We start from the raw sequence: 26,739 nt of genomic DNA on the forward strand, positions 1-26,739 counted from the left end.
CGGCATCTCTGGAAGGGCAGAGAGCTGCTCAGATGGCCACCACTGGACTTCGCCTTCGACACTGTGTATAATAGGATCATCCTAATGCTGCTTCACTGCACACCCCGCAGGTCAAGGGCTCCTTGCTGCTTTAAATGTTATCATCGCGCTTCTGAGAGTCTCACAAACCCTTGTGATTTTTTTTTAAGACAGATGTTAAAAATATTAATCTTGTTATAAAATACATTTTATTTAATTAGTGAAAATGAAAGTTATCACTTGCTAACATTTAAAAAAAAACACCTGTATTTCAGCAAGGTCCTTGATATTAAAATATTTTCTGATTATGAATGCGCCGTGTGTCATAAAGGGTAATTTGAAAACTGCAGGAAAGCATTAAGAAGAAAGTGTTGCCGTCACTTTAATTGGAGTAGTCATTTAGTTTTATGTTTTACATTTGGATATATGGTCCATTTGGAGTTAATTTTTGCATAAAATATCAGGTTTAGGTCAAAGTTCTTTGTGTGTGCACGCAGGCGCCGAGATATCCCGCGGTTCTCCCACCATCTGCTTTTGGGGGGACAGCTTTTTGTAGTTTTTTTTTTTTTTAGAAGCAGTGACTTCAGAGAGACCACAATGCACATGTGTCCCTCAGTTGACAGAGAATCTGTATGTCACCCCTTCATCTGGAACATGGGAATCTTAGCACTCACGGGAGCGGATCTCATTGTGGGGATTGTTTCACAGTGTCTCTGTCTGTCAAAACATCAGGTGCAGCACCTCAAGTAGGTGCAGTTTCCATCTGTTAATTGCATCTGACTGAGGACGAGGCAGACGGAAACCTCGTCATCTGTGTCTCCTCATCCTCATGTTCATTGGATGGGGTTTGTACATACATTGGAAAGCTCACCAGACAGCCTTAGTTTTAAAAATCTAAATCATTAATCATATTTGAATGACCACAAGAGAAGCAGAGTTGCCTTTTCTATTCAAATTTATGCATATATTTACTACTTTCCATTTATCTTCCTTAATTCTTGTTCCAATTTTCCTTCAGGTATTATATTTTTCTTTATTTGGGAAAGGTCTGCAGCAATTATTTTAGAGCAGGACTGTTGGCAACAGAATTTCCTTCCTTCCTTACTTCCTTCCTTCCTTCCTTCCTTCCTTCCTTCCGTCCGTCCGTCCTGTGCTGGGGGCGGAATCCAGGGCCTCTCGCATGCTAGACAAGTGCTCTACCTCTGAGCTACATCCCCAGCTAGTACCTCCAATTCTGAAGGATATTTTAATTGGATTTAAATTCTGGATTGACATTTCTTTGTTTTCATTTCTTTGTTTTAGCAATTTAAAAAACAGTGTGATACTTCATCCTAGCCCCTTGTTTTGGTCTTGTTTCTTTTTGGTTTTGTTTTAAATGAAAACTCCATGTTTATTCAAGTGGTTTCTCTTTTGACAAGCATTGCACCATTGGACTCTGGCTGTTCTGAAAGTGTCTCTTTAAGCTTCCTAGAGTTTGATCATCTGTCTCTCAGTGTGGATTTCTTTGAGTTTAACTCTTTAGGATCCGACAATCTTCTTGAATTTGTATGTTTATATCTTTGCCAAATGTGGAGAGTATTTAGCAATTGTTTCTTCAAAGAGTTTTCCTGCAGTGAGCTGTCATCTGTATGAATATTCTAGAACTCAGGGTCATGAATGTTATGCCTTTGGTATGGCTCCAAACGTCCCTGGCTCCCTTTCTTTCCTTTTCTCTTGTTTTCTTCTCTCTATTGTTTAGATCAGACTTTTTTTTTTGCTACATGTTCACATTCTGTACTTTCCATCTGCAATCGCCACTCTATTTGAGTCACCAAATTGTTGTTTTTCTAAAATCTAGGCTATTGTTTCTTTAGTTCTAAGGGTTCCATTTGGTTCTTCTTCACATCTGTTTTCTTTGCTATCCCTGCCAATGTTCTTTGGTATGTTTTCTCTTACTTGTTGGAGCATGTTTATAACAGCTGTTTACAGTCTTAGTTTGCTCACTACAACATCTATGATTCCTCAGTGTGAGCCTCAAGGAAGGCCTTCCTCTTGAGCCAAGATGTCCCGCTGCTCTGAATGCTCGATGGCTTTGGTTCATATACTATGTACTGACTATCCTGAGACTCTGCGTCTGGCTGAGTCCTGTGGAAGTTATAGATCCATACCTTGCAGCAGCAATCAGTTCTGTTGGGCCCAGGTTGAACTTCCTGTCTCCTTCTGTGGACTGTTTCTAGTATCTGTCTTATTACCAGAACCTGTGCATTCACAGCTGGATGTGTCCCAGGTGTGTCCTAAGCCTGGGACCTAGACAGCCATCTATTCCTTAGTTCAATTCTCAAAGCCTATGGAATCTTTTTAGAGTCAGATACACAAATGCAGCTCAGAGGTAAGACTAGGACTTCCTAAAAATACTGTGTGAGGTCCTTTCCCCTAATTCTTTAGTCTCCAGGAGCCTTAAAATATTTTTGTATCCCAGAACTACCCCTCCCACACCCTTTTTTTTTTTTCTGTCATCCAGCCAGAAAGAAAGATGACGCTTCTCCCACCTCTGAACCTTTCATGTGCTTCCATTGGGGGCCAGATAATAAGAGGACAGAGAAGAAAGTCAGGAGGAGGGGGAATGCCTCAGCTTGTGGGACAGAGCTTCTTAAATCACAATGGACAATTCCCTCTGCTAGATGTTCCACTTGTGCTGTTGACTGTTGCTGATCCCAGTGACATGAAAGATGATGTTTCTCTCACCTACTTCTTAAGATAAAACTAGAGGGCTTCTCCTGGGACTGCCTCTATCTGTGGGTGGGTGCCTGTGCTGGGCTCTGGGCTGCCTTGAGTCCCTGCCAGGGGATCCTGGGGATGGTGATGGTGGGGGGAGGGGGATGAGTCACTTATCTCTGGCTCATGGAATTTGGGATCCTGGTCTGTCCTCCCTTCCATCTGCTGCTGTCACTTTCAGAGACCCCCAAAGCGTCACTTCATGGACTCTACCCAGACTGCAGATCTGCATTCAGCAGGTAGATAGGGTGGAATGCGTTCACTCCATCCTTTCCAGTTGCAGACCTCGCGCACTTCGTGTGTGTGTATGTGGGGGGTGTAGAATACACACGGAGTAAAATCGGTCCTTGTACCCATCTCTCAGTGAGCACCACAGTGGCATTCAGGACATTTGAAATCTCGAGCACCTATCGCCATCCCATTGGAGACACCGCAGAGGCACCCAGAGTCATCAACCTGCCCTTCCCAGCAGCCTTCCCACAGCCCTCTGCAGATAGGAATCTGCTCACCCCCGTGCATTTGCCCACATCCTTGTATAGCTGCCTACGAGGTACAGTTACACGACACAAAGTCACCTATTTCAAAAATAAAGTAATGTGGATTTCTTCGCGTATTTATAGAATTGTATTCACTTCCTTTTTAACATTTTGGAATCTCTTCCTCTTTCTTTCCTCTTTATTTTCTTTATCTTTCCCTCTAATAAGCTATTGTACTGTATTTGTAACAGCAAGAAAAGGGAGCCATGATATTTGTGTACTTTTGTAGCTTCTTTTCTTGAAAGCAAAAGCGTGCTTTTGTGAATATTTTCCACGTCTCTGTTTTTAAAAACCACGATTTCAAATGCTGCACGGTAGGCCAACATGTCAGTGTATTTAATCTATTTGTTATTTTTTTCCCCATTACTACACATTTTAATGTTTACATTTTTTTCTTTCACAAATGATGCTGTAGCTAATTGATGTGTACATAAATATACGTGTGCCTCTCTGCTTATTTTCTTAAAAACTATTCTTAGAGGTAATTTTTCTTGGCTAAAGGACATAGAAAAGAACTGATTTATAGATTTTTGGACTCTGGTACATCCTAAATAAAGATTCTTATTTTTTATTTTGTTTTTTGAAAAAGTAACAAGAAACTTTCAGTAAAAAATACATAAAATATACATCAAAAGTTAGTTCCTAAACCTTCTTATCCTTTAGTAAAAGTCTCAAAAACTTCTAGTATACTATCAAGGGCTGAGAATCAAGAATTCTTTTTAATTGGTTAAAAAAAAAAAAAAAAAAACCAGAAAGATACAGAACAAATTGTGAATACAGACCTAAATTTTATTTCAGCTACTTGCTGGGATAAAGAGGAGCCCCTGGGTCCCAACCTTGGTTGGGTGACCTACATCCTGGTTGGCCTATGAGCCTTGCTTTCCGGCCCTCCCTTCCCACCCATCTAAACCCATTCAGTATCCCCTGTTTGGCTAATGAATCCTACGGTCACTCCAGCGAAGCATCCTTGGATGCTGAGGAAAACATTTTGCTCGGGCAGGTGAAAGAAGTGCGTGCGGTGTGTCATGGTAGGTACAACAAACCCGGGGTCTCCTTCTCTGGCATGAGCACAGACCTCAGAATCCTACTCAACCATCTGATTAGAACTGAGCCCTAAAATGCAACCTACAGCCCTTGACATTGGAGGAGACACTGAGGCTGCCATCACTGAGTCACAGCCAACACCAGGCGGCCCTCACAGGGGCTGTCTGCCTGCTCTATGGGGACGGAGCACTGTCCAGCAAAGCGAGCCCTCACCCTGCGTGGACACTGGCTCCCATGCCCTCTCCTGAGTTTCTCCCTTATCCGCTTCCCTCATCCTAGCTGTGTTTCTGGATGCCAGGGTTGAAACTCCAAGTGAAGCTCAGGTGGTGTAGACTTGCAGAAAAAATGGCATAATGAGTTAATTCTGGGTCTCCAGTGACCCAGAAGTCACTTTCTGTTTTCTTCTAGGCTGCTCTTGATGCCGAGCTTTCTGACTTATCTCTCTTTTTCCTTTTTCTTTGCAGGTTTCAAGGCAACAGATGAATTGTGAACGAGAGCAGCTCCGGGTAGGTGCAATTGTGAGATGGACGCTTCTGGGTTCTCCTTTCTCTGTGATAGCCAACCTCGCCTTGTCTCTGCTGAGACGCGGTTCTAAATAACAGGCTGCATCTTAAGACTGGTCGAGTTGAAAATATTTATCCCAGCTAATTTAGTATTGATTGAGCTGGTGAATACAGTAGATCTTCTGTTGAAGTGCCATTATAGTAGATATGGATTTTTTGATTTAGAATCAGCAATAAATACTTCTCTTCTGGAATCCGTTGGACATCATTGTCCTCCTTTGGTGCACAGCATAAGGTCTAAGTCATAACAGAGGTCAAAAGGACATCTTGCCGGGGGTTCCTTATGCGAACACCAGCCTGAGTCCTGAACTGATATGTCAAGGGCACTTTCCAAGAGAATTTGAGTCATCTGTAGAACTTTTGATCCTGGTGTCACTTGTGTATATGGGAAAGGGAGCTGGAATTCTAAGCCTCAAAGTCTATTTCCTTACACAAATATGAAGCTCGGTTCTCAGGTGTACGAGGGGTGCAGAGGGTTCCCCAGGTGTGTAGAAAGTGGTTTATTATAAATGAAGCTTGGCAGCGTGTTCTGTTCCCATGGTGTCTGTGGGGCATCTTTCTGTGCTTGAGTCTGATATTTTAAGAATCAACTGAGATTCCTTGACACAGCGCCACCAACCCCCCCCCCCCATTTATTTTCTTTTCAAGTGCTTCATGTTCCTGGTGGGATATCTGAAGTCTTGATTGACCTATTTTTAATGCCTGGATTGGAAGTGTGCAGTTTTTGCTGGATGATGTGACCTAGAGTCATGTTCCCAAACTGTTATGAGAACAGAGGAATCTACTGTGTTGAAAAATCACAGCACTTAGGTCTGGGGTCGGGGACTGTGGTGCTCCAAGGAGTCCAATAAGAATAATCAGTCTAATGCCTTTAATGCACCATCTTTTCACTTCTAAGAGCATGGGCTCAGCAGTAGTCTCAGGTGGTGATTTGTAGCACGATTTCCATTTTACATTTGCTATTGGCATCGGGTTGGTAAAGTCCTTATGTAAAACAAACAGCAGAATCCAGTGGTGTGAAGCCGAGCTGGTGGGTTGAGCTTTCTTTTCCTTTTATGCATACGTGTTTATGTGATGTCCCAGCATGTCCCCCATTAACCTTTCATCTCCACCCACTTCACTACCAAGAACCTGGGCCAACATCGGTCGCGACTCCATGAAATGGCCTTCGAGATGTTTTAAGCTTTCCTGAGCTTCGATTGCGTTTCCCCTGCAAGTCTGACTGCCTGCTTCATCCTAGTAAATAATGTATTGCAACTTCGCATTTCTCTTCCTGTTTGGAAGGGGACGGTGGCCAGAACTAGGTCAGCGCTAGATAGAGGAATGGATGCTTTTGTCTCCGGGAATTCCGATTCCATTTCTCAGAACTGAGAGAATATTGAAAGCTCTATTGCAAATTAGGGAGGCAGATTTGCTGATATAGTGCTGTTTGGGGGCTGAGAGGCTGACTGTTCCTCATGGATGAGGATTTGCCCACTGGGTGTGGTTGAGGAGGGGGAATGAAGGGAGCCCTGCCTTCTCTAGGGAGTGGACCCAAGCAATGCTTTGATGCAGTGGGTAATCCGGCTGAGTTCAGAGTGTGGCTCCAACAGCCCCCTCCGACGCCCGTCTCCCACACCACACTGCCGATCTGTTGGTTGATACTACTGTCTTCATTTTGCATTTTAAACTAATCTATGTTTTGAATTGATGGATGACACCATGGAATTGATGGAGCATGCATTTATGTGGTACAAAATTTAGATGGCACCAGCGGGAATGCAGTGACGTTTCTCTTCCCATTTGACTCGGCGTCCAGGGCCCTAGGAGCCCCACTGCTGTGACGCGCTGGCGGTGGGTCCTCTTGATGACCCTCTCTGCTCTGTGGACACGCTCTTCCATCTCCTCCTTTTTTGTTCTCTTTCTTTTTCTTTCTCCCTCTCTCCCTTCTCTTTTGTGTGCTTAGCCTTTCCACCAGCTCAAGAGAAAAACCTCTTTCACTAAAGTGATGTTTTGTGGGGGACATTTGTTTTATTACGGCTCCTGAAAGAAGTTTAAAACTGAAATTCTAATCCTGGTCACTCCGTGTCGGGCACTTTACTCAATCTCTCTCCCTTTTTTTTTTTTTATTATTATTCTCAGAAGGAAAAAGGAGGGAAGGGAAATAGACCAATATTATTTAAGCTTTTCTGTCTTCCAGCCTCACTTAATATGTGTTTTAAATTCAGCAACTGGAATGTCCTTCTATGTTGGCTAGATAGGACCAAGAGACTGTGGTGTGGCCATGTTGTCAAGTTCAGAGGCTTCCCGGGTACGCCCTGTTACGTTGCCAGAGTTCGGGGATACCAAGGGGTACGTGCGAACTCCACCCCTATTCCTTGGCCTTTTGAACCACGCGGATAACACAGAATGAGGAAGCCCCTCTTTCTGTTTGGGGACATATCACACCATGTCGGGGTCAGTACACCCAGTAATTGCTTTATCTGCTCTCCTGTTTTGTTCTTACAAATCCTAAGTTAATTTTTCCAAAATGGACTCGTTGAAGTGTAAGATATGAAGATGTCTATAAGAAATTCTAAATTTTAAGAAATACAAAGTTCAAGTAAAAATTTTTTTTTTTCATAATCATGAGACTTCTCGGAGTCTCTAATGTGCAAAGGTGAAACACAGAGCGACAGATAGCATGTACAGTTCTTTCCAGGTTTTGTTGTTGATGGAACATTGCTGGTGGTAGAACACGCCATGAGAAAGAAACGCTTTTGAAAATTAGTGTCTCTTTGTTGTTGTTGTTGTTAAGATGCTGTTGCATGAAAGTTAAAGAAAAGCTAACTAAGGTATTTAAAAGATGGAAGATTTGCCCACCTCTCAGGCTCTGGCTGATTCTGTGGGCTTGGGTCCTAGGCAGTGGTCTGGAAATGGGTGCTTCTCCTGGCCTTTGCTCCATCCAAGATGGTGCCCCCTCACTTCCTCATGGGCAACATCCTCCTCAGAAAGCAAGGGCCAGAGAGCTTCCTTCTCACAGGCCTTGCATCTTATTTCAGGAAAGTGATTTCCAGAAGCCTTCCCTGCATATGCCTGCTTAGATCTCACTGGCCAGTCTACATCAATCACTGGCAGAAGGCCCTGGGATTCCAGTGATTGGCTACACCAGTCATGGCTTATCTGCAGGAGTAGATACTACAGTCACCGGAACAAATCCAGGATTTCTTTAAGGAGAAGGAAGAGAGGAGAGTGGGTTTTGGTGTAGTTAGTTGATAGAATGGGCCACAACAGAAGCTGCGTGGGTCCTTGGTATTACTTGGGGCATTGCCTCCCATCCAGTTCCTTCATTACTCTTTTATCCCACACACAGGGCTGTAGAGACCGCACACACACTCCTAACCAAGTGCCTGAGACTGGCTGGTGAAATTCAGGTAGATGCTTTTTCTGTTTTGTTTTTTTGATACTAGAGATTGAACCCAGAGGCTCTTAACCACTGAGCCACATCCCCAGCCCTTTTTGGTATTTTATTTAGGGACAGGGTCTCACTGAGTTGCTAAGTTGGTAAGGCTGGCTTTGAACTCATGGTCCTCCTGCCTCAGCCTCTTAAGCCTCTGGGATTACAGGTGTGTGGCACCATGCCCGGCCCAGGTAGATGCTTTCTCTGGCACCCTGTCTGCTCATGGGTCACATCTTCCATCCTCTCCTCCTGTCTCCTTTTCCACTTTCTCCTTATTTTTTGGACCATCCTGATAAAGTCTTTGCCCCTGAGCATTGAGTATCGCAGCAAGCAGCAGTCACTTGCCCCAGTACCCAGCCCAGCCACAGACACTCTGTCTTGTTTCCCTAGGGCAGACCCCCCCACGGAGGAGGGTACCAGCTAGTGACTCGTAACAGATGACTCACCTTTCTTAGAAAAATACCCATATTACTCATGTTGCTAATGAGCAAGCCACAGTAGGGGAAACCCGTTCATTTCCCCATCCCAAATTTGCTAAATTCAGAATAGAGGAAGCCTCCTTCTGAGTCTGCATTTCAACTTGCTGCCCGTGTCTCGGGGAAAAGATGGCCCATGAGAGCCCACCAGACCACCTGTGCATTGAGTTCTCTTGAGACCACACATTTACCAGCGAGCCCCAAGGTCAAGATCCAGAAGGCTGGTAATCCTAGTTTACTGGTTGTCATGAGCCCACTTTCAACCTCTGCCTTCCCAGCCCCTGGAACCAACAGAGAGACAAAGAAACCAAGACACCATTGAGATGACCTCTGTACCCCTTTACCTCTCCACCAGTCTACCAATTGGAAAGGTTCTGTGGGCACAGGGTGGGGATGCAGATCCCTACTCTTCTTAGAATCCGTAGACGGTTGGTTTCCAAGTGGTCTTTGGCTTTTGGACTAATAAACAGATTGATAGATTTGTTTGGAACACTCTTCCTTGGGGCTGAGGTGTGGCTCCCAGGTACACAAGAGTCTGTTCTGTGGATTCAAATCCTGATCAGCAGCATGGCCAATGAAGTCAGAGCGGTCATGGAAGGCTGCAGGGCCAGGGGTGGAGAGGACAGATTACCGACTTAGGTCCAAAGCTCTGTCTGTGTGCCCCTTAGTGTCTTCTGCTTTAGTTTTCTTGATTGTAAGAGGGGAACAGTTTCCTCCTAGATTGCTGACCAGATGAAATGATTTAAGGGAAGAACTTGAAAAACTTGTGTGTCTCCCAGTCCCGGTGAGGTTGGCTGTTGTTAACAGGGTGCGGTCCCAGCAACTGTCTCATTCTTCGTCCTCCAGGGAGTGCCAGGCCTAGGGACACACTCAGGGCATATCTGTGGCCGCCCTACTCCCAGAATTGAAGGGCCATTCAAAGGGCAGGCTCTCTAGTTGGCACTTTGGGATGGACTCAGAAGAAAAGCCCCTCTCTCCCGGCTAAGCTTGTTTTGAGTGTGAATGATGAGGACTCCTTTGGGGTAGCCCTAGCAGATAAAAACATCCACTGGGGTCTCCTAAGAACAGAGCTTAGAATGAACTGGAAAGCTATCAAAACTCACATAGGCCCCTCCCCTTTGTTGGTTTCTCTTTGTGGTTCCATCCTGGAATTTTCTCTTGAGAAAATTTCTAACTTTTAATATACCCGATAACTTCTGGGCCCTATAATTCATGCTGCATCCCTTCTTACAAGAATGGGGCTGAACTACCAATGGATCATGGCTAGGGATTTCTGGAAACGGAGTCTGAGTGGCTCAACCTCAGTTGCTTGTTCACTGTGGTCCAATGGATCTGTCCAGGGAAGGGGCACAGGTACAGCCAGCTGCCGAGAGCCTACTACTGTTAGGGAAAAGGAGCCTTGCTAATGGAGTACCTACCCCCACAACGTTCCCTGGGCTCTCTAAGACTGAGATGAGCAAAACATACCGGAGAATATGTGTGCTGCAGTCAACTCCTAGCTCAGTATTTCCCAGAGTAGAAGACACTTACCCTGCATGAGACTCTCGGCTTCCCGGGAGTGAACGCAGTCTTTTAGAAAGTTATTCCCTTTTCAATTCTCTCTCAATCCTTTTTATGTCAATGAGAAAGTCTCGGTTTAAACTAAAGTAGCTGTAACAAGACTCTCTCACTTTCTAAGCTTTCTTTTAGCAGAAGGGGACTGTGCCTCAGGCTTGGAGCCTGGGGCAGGCAAAGAATCCAGCCAGATTTTAAAAACATTGTTTGCAAAATACCGCAGTTAAGAATTAGGGGCGGTGCTCAGCCCGCTGAGATAAAATCTGGACTTTGTGAATTTAGCAACTTGGTGGCTGTGCCCGAGTTACTTACATCTTCTGCACCTCAAACTCCTCATGTAAATAATGGGGGTAAGAATCACACCGACTTCACAAGGTGTGTGTGTTCACTTGTGCCCGTGTGCCTGTGTCTGTGTGTGTGCATGCAAATGAAGATCAAAGCAATTCATGTCTGAGAGATCTAAGAACAATTCCTGGTATAGGAAAGGGTTTTTTAATTGTTATTAGTTTTCAATAGGTTTATTTATTTTTTTCTGTTGACCTCTATTTGTGACTACGCATATTGGTTTCCCATTTGCAGTGGCAATACAGTTTTCCTGGCAAACATATTTACTTAGGTTAAAAACGAGTTGTTTTAAAGATAAATATTAGCTACATGATGTTATAGATTCCCCTCAGTTAGGACAAAGATGGCGACAGCAGAATGCAAATGACCGAAGGTTTAGAAACATGGAAATCGTGGTTCTAGCCTTGTGAAAGATGCTGTACAGCAGATCTGTGTTATCAATATTTAATTTGCCAGTTAGAAGCAAGTTTCTCATTTCTGCTAGATACAGGAGCGATACGGATTGCAAAATGCAAATTGCTAATGATCATCTTGGCTTGAACCCATGGCCTTCATCCGGGTATCAGATAGCTCAATTCCAAGCATGCCAAGAGATTTGCTATCAGAATCCCTGCCTCTCAGCACCCCTGACCCCATGGTCCAGGCACACTCCTCAGTGGCTCTTAGGATAGCAAAGAAGGAAGTATAGCCCTCCTCTTCCCTTTCCTCTTTGGTCAGATTTCGCAAAATTCATGATTTCTTGATGATATTTTCAGGATGGCTCACAGTAAGACACCCGCCCTCCATTTAGTTATTTATTCAAGGGACTTTTTTTTTTTTTTTCCTGAGCATTAACCAAAGGTCAATCACTGTGCTAGGTAGTGGAGATACAATGATACCATCAACCCTCCCTAGTTCTTGTTCTCCAGAACCTTGCAGGATGACAGAAAAGGCATGCTTTTGTCAAATAATCATGACAAAATAATGCATCTGTGAGACTGGCAAATACCGGAACCAGGCGTGGCTCCTGGACCAAGTTGACTTTGTTGACCTCCGCTTATCAAACCCACCAGATGAACACATCCTGCCCAGGTCCCTTCCTGAAGCCCCTTGGCCCAGGGCCACAACCCCCTGCAGTGCGCCTTTCTGTACCGCTCACCTTTCCCTGCACCCGCTGCGACATCTGCTTGCCAAGAGTCCGTTGTCCGGGTTCCCAGAGCTGCTCCTGTCAGCTGTTCTTGTTTTTGTAATTACATTATTTAGTGGAATATTATGTAAACTGGTGAAAAATGAGTGCAGTAAGAAAAAGAGCTGTTTCTGTGAAAATCAAGTTAAATGCTTGGGGAACAGTCTATGAAAGCAAGCCTCAAAAAATTAGTTCAGTTAGCCATGGGTGAGGGGGCTGAGATAGGAGGGGAATCCAACCTGGAGAGACGGTGCAGTCAGGATCTCCCAGGTGGGTCTTGGCGTTCTCACTCCACTTTAAGCAAAGCCAGAGTGATACAATAGATGGCGAGCCCCGCCCCCCCCCCCCCCAAAAAAAAAAAGAGCTGAATTCTGATGGTACTCAAGCCACAGGGTTTCTATCGCATCTAATCAACACTGCTCTTGAACCTGAATATAGTCGTAGATGAAATGATCGAGGCTGGGTCCCCAAACACTTTATTTATAAGAAGAGGATATGGGCCCCACATGGGGGCACACACTTGTGATCCCAGTGGCTCACAAGGCTGAGGCAGGAGGATCACAAGTTCAGGGCCAGCCTCAGCAACTTAAGGGGTCCTGAGCCACATAGTAAGGCCCAAAGAAATTTGGCGAGAACTCGTCTCAAAATGAATAAAAAGGGCTGGGGAGGTGGCTCAGTGGTTCAAGCCCCTGGGTTCAATCCCTGGTATCAAAACAAAAACAAATACAAGACAAAACAAACAAACAAACACACCACAAAACAAGAAAACCTGGCTGTGGGCCACAGTTGGCAGAACCTGCCGGAGTGTGAATGTCCCTGAGGGTCATATGGGAAGGTCGATGAGGAATTCCTCTCTGCAGAGAAACACTCAAAGATAATGCCTTCGATTAGAAAATGGACAAGTGGATGAATGCACATTAATATATTTTACATAAAACAAAGGTGGAAGATACGTATTCATCACTTTAAAATTGACTCCGTCCTTTAGAAGATGGCAGTTCACTCCTTCCCCCATTCCCTGGGGAGAAAGCTCCTGAAGTCTACATGGCTGAGACCAGGGGTTGAAACACCAATAACATTAGCTTCTTTGTGTCCCCAACCTAATGACGGAACCTATCAATCTACCGTAGAAGAACAAATTAATCCCAGCTTACTTTGGATCCCCTCAGAAAGTGATTTCTGGGACTTGAGACAGGGAGGGAGGGAGGGAGACGTTTTCTACAGCCCTGGAGCTTGTCTCCAGCCAGTAATGGTTTAATTGTCCCCAAAGAATCCATTTTCTTGACAAAAGCCTAGTGACTTGCTTTCTTGGATAGCTGTCTTCAAAATATTCCCTCTGGAAGCATGAACCACAACCGCTCCCATTTACATCCAAAAGATCCACAGCAGAAATCCAGGTTTGGTAGGGACTTAGAGAGAGGAACCTCAGGACCCAGGCCTGAGACTTCCATGGATAATGTCCCTGACTCCAAATATGTCCCATGTATGTGTGTGTGTGTGTGTGTGCACGCACGCACGCAACAAAAAAAAAAACTGTTGTCTGTTTCCTTGCTGAAATTCATTTCATGAACCCATGTTTGTGGTGTTCTGCAAGCAAATGGGTTTTGTCTCAAAGCGGTTGCCTTTCTAACTTGTAGGAACTGCAGAAACTCAGTCCACCAGATAACCTCCAAAGACAGCTGCCCCACTCAAATCAGATATTCACAAATGTGCAAAATAGGTCTAAAAAGAAGCCCATCCTCACCCAGGCCTGCATTCTGCACTCTTCCTTATGATCTCAGTGCCCCCTGATTTTGCTAGAACGTTAATTAAAGAGCACAAAGGGGTGGATCAAGAACCCAGCCAACTAGTTTCAGGTTATAATTTCCTCGACTTCATTGTGAGCCATGAAGGAGCAAAGGGATTAGCCACCTTCCCTCGTCTGTGCTGCTGAGCCCTGCAGTGCACCTGGGTGTTGAAGACCCTCTCCTTGTGTGAGTCTCCCCAGGCAGTTCAACACTTCTGGGGCTGGGGTGGCAGGGGGCGGGGGGGACACCAACCCCATCACATTGAGGACTCTTGGCCTAACGCTTGTTCTTCCTCGTCTTTGCATTAATTTTAGCCCATTATCCCCAGTCATCAGACCCCTTTCCAGGGCCAATCTGTTCCATTTCTTGTTTTATCATTAAGTCAGTATCAAACAGCTTCGAGCAAAACCACTAATAATGCTGACATTTCAATTTGTCATAGCTGCTCTTCATTTCTGTGACGGATGCCTCAGCCAGGAGGACTTGTCCTCCCTGCTCTGTTCCTTGGAGATCTAAATGCCATTCCAGTGGGGGATGGGGCCAGGAAATGGGAATGGGGGAGGGGGGGCCAAGAGGGCGCCTGCGGTTTCCTCTGTGCAGGGGTAGGAGGAGGCAGGCAGGGGGAGTGAGGGAATTGGAGAGAACTCCCTGCCTGTGATGCACGTAAACCCCACTATGGCCCTAAGGAAAATGGGCACAAGACAGCGCAGCCGCTTGTCTTCCTTCGTGGCGTGGGATAAACCTCATTTAGCTGTGCGTGTCTGTAGGTGAGCACAGGGTGTGGGGGTGCATGTTGGCTTGTTCCCACCAGCCTGAGGTGGCCAGCATACCCTTATCCTCTGGGGGTTGGTCCTCCTGGCTGGTGGGCAGTCTTGGAGGAATGCTGAATCAAGGCACCCTTCTCTGGTCACCAGGTGCAGATTTGGCCAAGGCTGGCCAATGGCCTCTCCCTGGGGAGCCTGAGTGTGGAGCCTGCAGGTGCACGATGGGGAAGGAGTGGGATGGAAACGCTGGAGTTGATTCGTTTCCCTGCTGATGTCCTGGTTAGATTGACTGAAGAGAGAGCTCCCAGGGCTAGACTCCAGATCCACCCTGATTCCCCTCTTTATATATTTAAGCCTGATTATCCATCCATCCATCCCTGGAGCTCTCTCGTATCCTTTGAGTGATCTATTTCTGCTGAAGTTAGTCAGAACCCGTTCCCTTTTTTCCATGATCAAAGCATGCCTACCGATACTCTGGGGAGAGATGTAAACTTGGAGAATTGCAGAGAAGAGTCTGGCGAGCGGCTTGCTAAAGCTGACTCTTCCTCACGGGCTGCAAGACTTCCCTGCTCATCTGTGGCTTGCCTCTGCTGTCTGGTGTCAACAGCCAGGGACAGGGGCCGCCAGTGCCTGCCATGCAGACACAAAGGCAAAGGGGATTATTTATCTGCCCGTGCCCGTTTCCATGAGCCAGAGAGGCACGGGGCTGTTTCGGGGTCTTTGGGGCTTGGTCCTTTGCTTCCAGTCACAAGGGACCTCGCAGATCCCTGCTGATAATGGGCGATCTGCGATCATCAGCCTGTGCTCTGAGAAGTTAATCCTTCTTACAGCACCCTTCAAAGGCCACCTAGGAGCTTACCAAAAGTACCTCTCCCCAACTCCCCTCCGACTAATTGGATAAAGTGTATGGAAGTGGACTGCGGAGCGAATCCATTCCTGACCCATTGCCTAGACAGCAGATGAGAGGGTGAGAGCTGAGAACACTGATTTTAAAACTTGGCTGGCAAAGCATTTGATGTCGGAGGCTCACACTGGATCACCAAGTTGTTATGGGCTGAAATGTGCTCCCAGTGACCCCATGGTTGAAGTCCTCCCTCCCTGTACCTGCAATGTGATTGGATCTGGACATAGGGTCTTTTTTTTTTTTTTTTTTTTAAAAAACCCAGGGGTGCTTTCCCACTGAGCCACATCCCCAGCCCTTTTTATATTTTATTTACAGACAGAGTCTCGCTAAGTTGCTCAAGGCCTCACTGTGCTATTGAGGCTGGTTTGAACTCACAAACCTCCTGCCTCAGCCTTTCAAGCAGCTGGGATTACAAGTGTGGGTCACCATGCCCACCTAGAAACAGAGTCTTGAAAGGGGTGACTAAGATAAAATGAGACTGTGTGGGTGGGACTTAGTCCAATTTGAACAAGGTGAACTTACAAGCAGAGAGGAGGACATAGACACGCTCAGAGGTCCAGGTGAAGGCACAGGGAGAGGACAGCATCCAGAAGAACAGAGGCCTGAGAAGAACAGCCCTGCAGATAGATCCTTGACCTGAGCCTTCCAGCCTCCAGGACTGTGAGAAAGGACATTTCTTCTTTTAAGCCACCTGGTCTGTCATACTTTGTTATTGCTGTTCTGGTCTTCGAGAGTCTGAGACATTGCTATTAAAAGCAAAAATAAAAACTAGCAAACAAAAATATCCTTAAAACTGTATAGTTGATTCTGACGTGTATTGGTACCTTTGATTCAATTACACATCCTTAACTTTATTAGTTTATTGATATGTGTTTTAAAATTTGTGTGTATATATTATTTAAGATAAAGCTGCTTTCCTGGAAGGCAGGGGCTATGTCCTGGGCTCCCTGAGTGTCACCTTGGCATTTAGCCCTGAACTGGGACAAGCAGGTCTTTGATTGGCAGGTGTGGGCTGAGAGAGGAACCAGTGTGCGTGTTTGTTATACACTCATGACTTGGTTCCGTCTCTGGGTTTTACAGGCTTCCGAGAAAAAAACTTCTGCATGGAGACTCCTTTGTAATCTTAAACCTATGAGAAAGCAATTGGCATCTGCAAGGTTTGCATCCCGATCTTCCGTGTTTTAGCATTTCCAACTTATTTCAGACTTTGCTTTCATCCAGCTCTCCATACCAGAAGTCGCCCACGTGCCCTTTTAGAGGTGATCTGATGAAGCCAGATGGCCTGCCTTTGTCATTTGCCCCTCTGGCCTTGAAGCACCTCCCCGCTGAGGCGCTCTGCTTCTATCCACAGCGTCATCCCTGTGTACCTGCCGCCCTTGTGATCCTCAGGTTGTTTGTGATTCTGCATGTGTTTCCCAGACCCTTCTCGGCAGCACATCTGCCATCTCTCTAAGACACTGGCCCTCTTTATAAACCTCTCTTTAAAATGGACAGACAAAATATTTATGGTGTACGTCGTGATGTTCTAATGTCCCTGTGTGCTGTGGAGTGGTCCACTTGAGCTATTTAGCAACTGGATTGGCTCACGTGCCATTTTTTTTTTCTTTTGTGGTGAGAGCCCTTGAAATCACTCTTAGCAGGTTTTAGGTGCAATACCCGGTTCTTAGCTGTGTAACAGATCTCTGGGACCTTCGTCCTCCTTGCTAACTGAAATGTCATGTTCTTGTCCAGCATCTCTTCATGCCCTCCTCTCCACCCCAGTAACCCCCATTCTGCTCTCTGCTTCTCTGAGTGCCACTTCTTTAGATTCCCCACATGAGCATGATGGTGCTGTGTCTGTCTTTCTGTGTAGGGCTGTGAGCTTTGTGTCCCCCCACCCCACAGTAGCCTGCTGTCCAGTTCCCTAGCCAGGGAATAGTAAATAACTACTGTTGACCACTCACAGGGCCTCAGCTCACTCCAGGGGAAAACATGCTTCCTGAATCCCCCAAATGCTTTCTGAGTTCTTGGTAGCACATTCTGGGGAACCTTAAAGCTTGACTCATCGGACCCATCTAACATACTAAATGCTTTACATGTTGATGCAAGAGAAGATTCCCTTCAACCCGCACTTATAGAGCAATGAAGGGGGGGTTCAGAGTTGTTCCAAGAATCACACCTGACGAGGAGCTGGAATGGAACCCAGACCTGTTCTCTCATTTTACCACTTGTTCTGACCCCATGGCAAGCTAGCACACTGCCTTTCTGTACCCCTGGATCATCTGAGCTCAGGGTGAAAACGCACCCACTTTGGGAAGAGGGACTAAAATGCTCAGCCCCACAGTAAGGTTTCGATGCCAGGAGAATACAGGTCTTTATGTCTTTGGAGTGTGAGTTTAGCCCTAGAATTGAGGCCAAGTCTTTGCAGATTCCAGTTAATGACAGCTGGAAGATGTCTCACCTGGTTAATTGAATATTTAAGTAGCTACCAAATGAGCCAGGTATTTTATGTGCAAAGTTTCAGGTGCTCCTTGTTAATTTCTTTGACAGCTACTTCCTTGAGCCTGACTAACAAATAGGATTTTTTTTTTTTAAGTGTAGACATGTTTCTAGAATAGTAGCCCTTAGTAGTCTTAGGAATCAGTGTGTTCCTGTTGAGGGTCCCGCCACAGTTAGGACTGCCAACATTGAGTGAATAGGTGGTAGAAATGGTTTTTCTCAGCATGCTGATTTTCTATGTAGAAATGCAAATAAAATACAAAGATTTAGCTCAAAAATGGGAAAAGCTGATTTCAACCCTGTCTTCTGAGCTGGTGAGTTATAGAATATGAGTTCGGCTTCCTTAGCTGGCATATATTGGTGACATCATGCAGTATTTGCCTTTTATTCCCAGTTATTTGGAACCCAGATCACCTATTTTCTAAAAACCAACCAGTCAGGTAGTGATTTGTATATGGAAACCACAGAATCTGCCATTCCAAAGACATATGGAAGTGAGTCTTTCTGACTCCAATAAACAATAGCAGACCAAGCACACACCACAACTAATTAGGTTAAACATAATAAGCAAAGCCGAGGCCACAGGGAGTCCAGGCCAGGCATGGCCACGGTGGAGTACACAGGTCAACCTACCACCTTCCGTGTCTGTGGCACCTGCCAACTGCTCACAGTTCCCCATCTACCAAACCCAGGAGGCTGTCTTCAGTGCTTAAGCTGAAGACCTTCTGGACAGCCAGGATGCACATTTAGAGTGGTAACTGTTGGGGAAATCTGTTGGAACTGGTTTTCTCTTGTTGCCCTAACAAATTGACACAATGGTCACAGGGTCTCAATAGGTCTCAATGGTCACAGGGGTGGGGTCTCACTGGGCTAAAATCAAGGTACAAGACTGGAATCCTCAGGCACCTCCAAGTGGAGAATCCATTTCCCTGCAGGTTGAGGACTGAGGTCTCCATTTCCTCCCTGGCTCTGAGCCGAGGGCCAGTCTGGGCTTCCAGAGGCTGTGCCGACCCTTCCCTCAGGGTTGGCTCTTCCCGGCAGCTCTCTGGTTGATTCCTCTTCTGCTTCTGAGGGCCCATGTGATTTCCCTGGGCACATCCAGGTAATCTGGGATGCTCTCCCTATATTGAAGTCCTCAGCCATAGATCTATCACTTGAATCCATTTGCGATGTAATGTGACGTACCTAGGTGTAACACAGTGGACAACCATCAGAGTGTCCTACTCACGAGCTTATGGCACAAAGCAAGGCGGTGAAAATGAGAAACTTATTACGTGAAGCATTTAGAGATGTCACCTAAGTGTTGAGCAGCACACGAGTGAGTGCGTGAATGGCTGGTCATAGGGCTGCTGGAGATGCCCACAGCAGACGCCTGGGGTCTCGACTTTCTTCTGGTCACTCCCATCTACATGCCACAAGCTCCTGGCTGAGGACCTCAGTCATCCTCATCGTGGAGGCTGAGACTCTCCAGTTGCCCGTGGTGGGCACTTCTTGCCAGAGCACCCAATTGGCCTCCTTCTGTTCCGTGTCTCACTTTTCCATCCTCACCTGGTGTTTTCTTAGATCATTTCCCAAATGTACAATTTGCCCTCGTGTTTTACTCCAGCTCGGCTTCTGGGAGAATTCAAACGAAAATGGAGCCATCACTGTAATCACGACACCATCACCTAACAATGGCATCGAGCGGGGTTTGCTGGCTCCTGGATCTTCCCAGCGTGCTGGCCTGTCCGTGATCGCCCTTTTGCTTTCCTCTCTTTTCTCTCGTGGAGAATACACCATCGCTGCTCTTGTGGGAATGCAGGGCTTATTGAATAGGTTTAAAAGCATCTGAGTTTGATCATTCACTCATATTTTGGTTCCCGACAGTAGGGAGGCTTCCCTTGGGTTGACAGGGTGATTGGGGCACGGGGTTGTGATGGGGTGATATCCCACCATGAGGCACCAGCGTCTGTGCCGCTCCGCTGTACACCACCACATCTTCCCCAGTGTGATTTCTCGTTTGCAGCTTGCTTTTAAGAACATGGAAGCTCTCTGGCTAGAAAACCTGAAGATTTCTGAAAGCTTATCTGCCTGAGATTCCGATGTGTGTGTGCGCACCCAGGAGTCTTCTGCTGAGAACCATTTAGACACGTAAACTCCGTGGACAATTTTCCTAAGTGTGGTTTTCAGTGAGGCTGCACTCTTAATCTTGATCGCATATGCATTTTGACAACTTTACACTGCAGGCATGTTTTTACAGATGTCTGAATTAAACACTGGACTCTTTTCAAGGGAGCAGAGTCAGTGTTTAAGTGGTTCTGATTCACCTGCCTGAGCTCATTTACTCCCCAACATTCTAATGCAGAGCCATCTCCCTCTGCATAAAGTGATTTGGGATTTTGTATAGCCCCAGGAAACATAATTTTCTAAATAGCCGAGAGCAACATGCCCGGTACATTTCCCAAAACCTGCCGTGAACTAAATGTATGAGACTTGGTTGTTCCTCCCCCAGCACCCTTGGCCACGCCGGTGGTACAGATCGAGAGACTGGAACTAATGATACAGACACCATATCCATGATGGTTGACAAAACCAGAGCTGACAAGAGAATGTATGAGGAAGGTGACAATGAACCAGTGAGCCGAACTCAACTTGGATAGTTTTGCTCAGAGTAGCATATTGCCAACTTGTCCTCTGGCTACAATCGTATAAAAGAAGAGAGTCCTGGTTACACTGTTGAGTGTATCCCCGGGTGAACACACCTTCCCCTGCAGTGTGTAGAACGAGGGCCCCACCTGGTGAAGACGGGTATTACAGGTCCTTACACGCTGACCTCTGCTGCTACTCCAAGGCTTCATTCCTGAAAAGTGCTGGTTCTTTGGCATCAGAGAATGACTAAGTTGCTGTAAAATATTTTATTGAGCATCTACCACACACGTTGTTAAAAATGTACAAACGTCTTGCTGGCAAGGGCTGTGTAGTTTTCTAGAAGGCACGAAATACATGTACAAGTAATGTTAATGCAAGACATAAAAAAAAACATAATTTGTTAGACACATGGCAAGGTATCACAAGAGCTCCTCTGCTCCTCCCAGATACAGACCTTTTAAGATCTTTTAAAGGAGACATATTGTCCCCAGCTTCGAATATTACTTGAGTTCTCAGTCTTTGTAAATCAAGTGCTGCTTTTAAATATATATATATATATATATATATATATATATATATATATATATATATATATAGTTGTTGAAAGACCGTTGTACATGGTGGTAAGAATCAAACCCAGTGCCTCACGCATGCTAGGCAAGTGCTCTACCACTGAGCCATAGCCCCAAATGCTGCTTTTTATTCCAACTTAAATGTCACTGGAACCTGCAGACATCACCTGGCCCCTGTGCACACCCACAGTCTGCTCTTGCTCCCTCGTGATGGAACAGCTTCCAGTTCAGTTGCTGAGGCCAGGACCCACCCCCCCCCCGCCCCCTATCACTGCCGCCCCTGCCCCCAGCTCTTCACGTCCTCTCCACCCTCTCCTTTCAGGTGGGATCCCTGATATCATCTAAGTCAAGAATTCCACCTCAAGTCCACTGTCCCTCACATGAGGTCAACATGATTTCTCATCCAGGCCCCTCCAGGACCTTTCAAACTGTCTGTATTCGTTTCTCGTTTTGTTTTTCTTCAGGGTAAGCACACATGAGCTCCATTTATGACGGATATAATTATGGATAGCATCTCCATCCCTCCCAATGAGGTCCTGGCTTGGAGAACAAATTATGATCACCAGACTTCCATTGGATCCTTAGGGCCAGAATGACCTTTCCAGAGCTTAATTAATGCTGCTCTTACTCTTCCTGTGTCAGCTTGCTGATCACCTTCATTGCATGTACCCAAGATCCGTAATTCTCTGGCTTATTTACTTGTTGGCTTGTTCACGGTCTCTCCGATACTACTGCCCCACTCCTACTAGATCTAATTCCCTTAGGGCTGGGACACTTCTCATTTGTGACTATTCTCCGTGCCTATAGCACAGTAGGAACTAAAAAAATGTTTTCAAGTACTGATGAAGAGGACATTTGATTGTTACACAGTGAACGAGAGCACTACACGCGGCCACTGTGTGATTTGGTCCAGGATGACCTTATTCCTACAGAGCTGCCCTAAGACTAGATATCAGGACACACCAGAGGATGTGCTTCAGGCCAGGGTAGAATGACTCCCACTATGAACACATTTAAAGCTGGACAGAATACATGAGGCAGAAGTTTTCAGACATTGGGTTCCATGTGGTGCACAGCTGAACTCCTTCAGAGAATAGAAATGTGAGGTGAAGGTCACATGAACTCATTCCATGCCTGGGGAGATGTGTCAGCCATGGGTGGGGACAGGTGCACTGAGCTAAGGAGGCAGAGGCAAGGGGCAAGGGGTCATGATGTGGCTGGAATGGGTGGAGTGGGTATTAGGAAGGAGAGGGCCGAGTGGGAATGGCTAGGCCCTCCTTGCTCAGCCGAGGGCCATGTGCATGCAGGGCCAGGCTCTGTGAGTCCCAGCAGAGAGGGTGTGCAGAGGCCCAAGTGAAGATACCGAAGGCTGTGAGCGTTCACTTGAGATTCAAAAAGGATGAGAGCTTAGGAGTCAGAAGCATGCCTTGGAGCAAGAGTCAGCAAACCATGCCCCGTAAGACATGTCTGCCTGTGGCCTGTCTTTGGACAACTCATGGGCAAGAATACTTTTTTGTTTTTCCTGCGTTTTGTGTAGAAGTGTGTTATAATCGTATGTAGCCATGAGACTTCTTGGCTGCATATTCATAGACTCACACAACTTAACCATGTGATTTGGCCAATACCATTCCCCAACATTTCCCCTTTCCCCTTTCCCCCTCCCCCTCATCCTTTTCCTTTGCTCTAATGATCTCCCTTCTGTTTTCATGAGACCCCCCTCCCCACCTTTCTTCCCCCTTTTCCTCTCTACCTTCCACATAGGATAGAAAACATACAACCCTTGACTTTCTGAGTTTGGCTTATTTTGCTTAACATAACATTCTCAGGTTCCATCCATTTCCCCTGCAAATAGCATAATTTCATTCTTCTTTAAGGCTGAATAAAACTCCATTGTGAACATAGACCACATTTTCTTCACCCATCATCCGCCTCAGACACATAGCCTGGTTCCATAACATGGCTGTTGTGAACCGTGCTGCTATAAATGTGGGTAGGAATGTGTCACTGGTGTATGACGACTTTCATTCTCTAGGACAAATACCCAGGAGTGGGTGGAGGTGGGTTTTATGGTGGTTTCATGTCTAGTCTTTCTAAGGAACCTCCATACTGATTTCCATAGTGGTTGTACTAATTTACAGTCCCACCAATGGGAAACATTCTATAGATGTCAATTAAGTCCATTTGATTTATAATAATTTTTTTTTTAATCTGAAGAGTCTTTAGTGAGTTGTTGTATCTTTTTCACCTATCTACTATTGATAGAAGTGTGGTGATTGTTTTCCTGATTCTCCACATTCTTTCCAGTATTTATTATCACTTATATACTTGATGGCTGCCATTCTTACTGGGGTGAGATGAAATCTCACTGTAGTTTTAATTTACATTTCCCTAATTCCCTAATGATGTCGAATATTTTTTCATGTATTTGTTGGCCATTTGTATTCCTTCTTTGAAAAGTACTTGTTTGATTATTTCATCCATTTACTACTTGGGTTATTTGCGGTTTTGAGTGTTAAGTTTTTGAGTTCTTTATACATTCTAGATATTAATACTCTGTCAGAAGAATATGAGCAGGATTTTCTCCCATTCTGTACATTCTCTCTTCACATTCATAATTGTTTGCTTTACTGAGCAGAAACTTTTTAATTTGATGCTATTCCATTTATTAACTATTTGCATTGTTTCCTGAGCTCTAGGGGTCCTATTGAGAAAGTTCTTGCCTGTGGCTATATTCTGGAGTTGACCTACATTTTCTTCTAGGAGTTGGATATTTTCTGGTCTATTTCTGAGGCCTTTGATCCATTTTGAGTTAACTTTTGTACAGGGTGGGAGACAAGGGTTTAGTTTCATCGTCTGTGCAGGGATGATCAGTTTTCCAGAACTATTTTTTAAGAAGACTGTCTCTTCTCTAGTGTATGAGATCAGGCACCTGTGACAAGGATTAGATGACTGTAGATGTGTAGGTTTGTCTCTGTGTCTTCTATTCTATTCATTGATCTTTGTGTCTATTTTTATGCCAGTACCATGCAGTTTTGTTACTATGGCTCTGTAGTACAATTTAAAATATGGTGTTTTGCATTGATATTTTGGCTTAGAATTGCTTTGACTATTCTGGGTCTTTTATTCTTCCAGATGATTTTTAGGACTGTTTTTTTCTATTTCTGTGAATAATGTCATTGATATTTTGATGGGGATTGCATTGAATATGTCTGTATTTTGCTTTTGGTAGTATAGTCATTTTAACATTATTCATTCTGCCTATCCATGAACATAGGTCTTTAATTTCTTTCTTCAATATTTTATAGTTTACATTGTAGAGGTCTTTCATTTCTTCAGCTCGATTTATTCCTAGTTTCTTTTTTTTTAGGTTATTATGAACTCGTATATGTTAGTTTTTAGTTTTGATGTTGATTTTTAATTTCATTCCATTATGATAAATTACAGAGCATTAGATCTATTTTTTTTTTTTTTGTATTTGCAAGGAGTTGTTCTGTGGCCTATAATAGAATCTATTTTGGAGAAGATTCCATGAGCAACTGGGAAGAAAGTGCATGTGACTGTTGGATGAAATATTCTATAGATGTCAATTAAGTCCATTTGATTTATAATAAAGTTTTTTTTTAATCTGAAGAGTATTTAGTGAGTTGCAGTATCTTTTTGACCTATCTACTATTGAGAGAAGTGTGGTGATTGTTTTCCTGATTTTTTTCTCAATAGATTCATTATTGATTTTTGTATGTGGATTTTGTAAAGTGCCACTTTATTGAATTTTTTTATGAGCTCTAGACATCTTCTTGTGGAGATTTTTGGGCATTCTACTTATAGGATCATGTCATCAGCCAAGATAATTTAACTTCTTCTTTTCCTACGTGTAACACTTGTGATTCCTTCTTTTGCCTAATTGTTCTGGCTAGAATTTCAAGTGCTGTATCAAATAGGAGTGGTGAGAACAGGCGTCCTTGTCTTATTCTGGATTTTGAAGGATATGATTTCAGTTTTTTCTCCTTCACTATGATATTGGCTTTGGGTTTGTCATATAAAGCCTTTATGATGCTGAAGTAGACTCCTTCTATCCCTAGTTTCATCAGTGGTTTTTACTTTTTTTTTAAATCATGAATGGGTGCAGAATTCTGTCAAAGGTCTTCTCCACATGTATTGAGATAACTAAATGATTTTTGTCCTGAATTCTGTTTATGTATGAATTGCATTTATTGACTTGTGTATGCTCAACCATTCTTACAATCCTGGGACTAAACCAACTTGGTTCATGATGCAATCTTCTTAGTCTGTTGTCGAATACAATTTGCTAATATTTTATTAAGAATTTGGCATCTAACTAAGCACATCAGGGACATTGGCCTGTATTTTTATTGATGCGTTCTTATCTGATTTGGGTATGAGTGTGATACCAGCTTCATAGAATGAATTTGGAAGTGTTCCATCCCTTTCTATTTCAGGGAATACTTTGAGGATCATTGGCATTAGTTCTTCTTTAAAAAGGCTGGTAGGATTCAGCTGAGGATCCATCTGGTTCTTGGCTCTTCGTTGTTGGCAAGGTTTTTATTTCTGTTCCTATCTCATTACTAGTTGTTGGTCTGTTTACGTTATCTGTGTTCTCTTGGTTCAGTTTTGGCAGGTAATGTGTGTCTAGAAACATGTCCATTTCTTTTACATTTCCTAATTTATTAGAGTAGAGATTTCTCAAAATAATTCCTGATGAGTTTCTGGTTTCATGTGATTTCTGTGATAATTTCTCTTTTTTCATCTTTAAATTTTTATTTTTTTTTCTTTTTATTTTGTTTATTTTGCTAGGAGTTTCTCAGTCTTGTTTATCTTTTCAAAGAACGGATTCTTTGTTCCATTGATCATTTATATATATATATATATATATATACATACATATATATATATATATATATATATATATATATATATATATTTAAATTCTGTACATAATTGATATTGGCTCTGATCTTAGTTATTTCCTTTCTCCTACTGGTTTTGGAGTGTTTATGAGATACATTATTAGCTTTTTAATTTTGTTTTGTTTTTAATTTGGGATCTTTCTGATTTTCTTCTATAGCATCCAGAGCTATAAACTTTCCTCTTAAAAATGCCTTCATACTGTCACTGAGATTCTGTCAAGTTGTATCACTAATTCTCATTTCTAAATTTATCCTTTGATTTCTTTTGTCATACGTTCATCATTCAAAAGTGTATTTTGTTCAGTCTTCATGTTTTATATAGTCTTAAGTTTTGGTGTTGATTTTTAATTTTATTCCATTATGATAAGTTACAGGGCAATAGATCTATTTTTTTTTTTTTTTTTGTATTTGCAAGGAGTTGTTCTGTGGCCTATAATAGAATCTATTTTGGAGAAGATTCCATGAGCAACTGGGAAGAAAGTGCATGTGACTGTTGGATGAAATATTCTATAGATGTCAATTAAGTCCATTTGATTTATAATAATTTTTTTTTATCTGAAGAGTCTTTAGTGAGTTTTAGTATCTTTTTGACCTATCTACTGTTGAGAGAAGTGTGGTAAAATCATCCAGTATTATTGTATTGGGTCTATCTGAGTTTTAATTCAAGTAGTGTAATTAGGTGTACCCATGTTTGGGGCATAAATATTTACTATCATTATGTCTTCTTGTTGGATTATTCCCTTTACCAGTATGAAGTGACCTTCATTTTATCTTCTGATTAATTTTGGCTTGAGGTTTGCTTTGTCGG

At 44.0% G+C, this 26,739-nt stretch overlaps 1 protein-coding gene across 6 annotated transcripts in view; it reads left to right on the forward strand.

The window, feature by feature from the left end:
* Positions 1-26,739, forward strand: part of Rbfox1 (RNA binding fox-1 homolog 1) — a 1,611,415-nt gene that overhangs the window by 1,064,648 nt on the left and 520,028 nt on the right. For all 6 annotated transcript variants that reach the window (XM_058579675.1, XM_058579672.1, XM_058579677.1 and 3 more), the window contains one exon: positions 4,817-4,858. In XM_058579675.1, the coding sequence (XP_058435658.1) occupies positions 4,832-4,858 (27 nt within the window). In that variant the 5' untranslated portion in view covers positions 4,817-4,831. The remainder of the gene's footprint in view (positions 1-4,816; positions 4,859-26,739) is intronic.

This window comes from Marmota monax, unplaced genomic scaffold (assembly GCF_021218885.2).
Source record: "Marmota monax isolate L192 unplaced genomic scaffold, Marmota_monax_Labrador192_F-V1.1 WCK01_AAM20220418_F8-fsc00035, whole genome shotgun sequence".
NCBI classification, from domain to species: Eukaryota; Metazoa; Chordata; class Mammalia; order Rodentia; family Sciuridae; genus Marmota; species Marmota monax.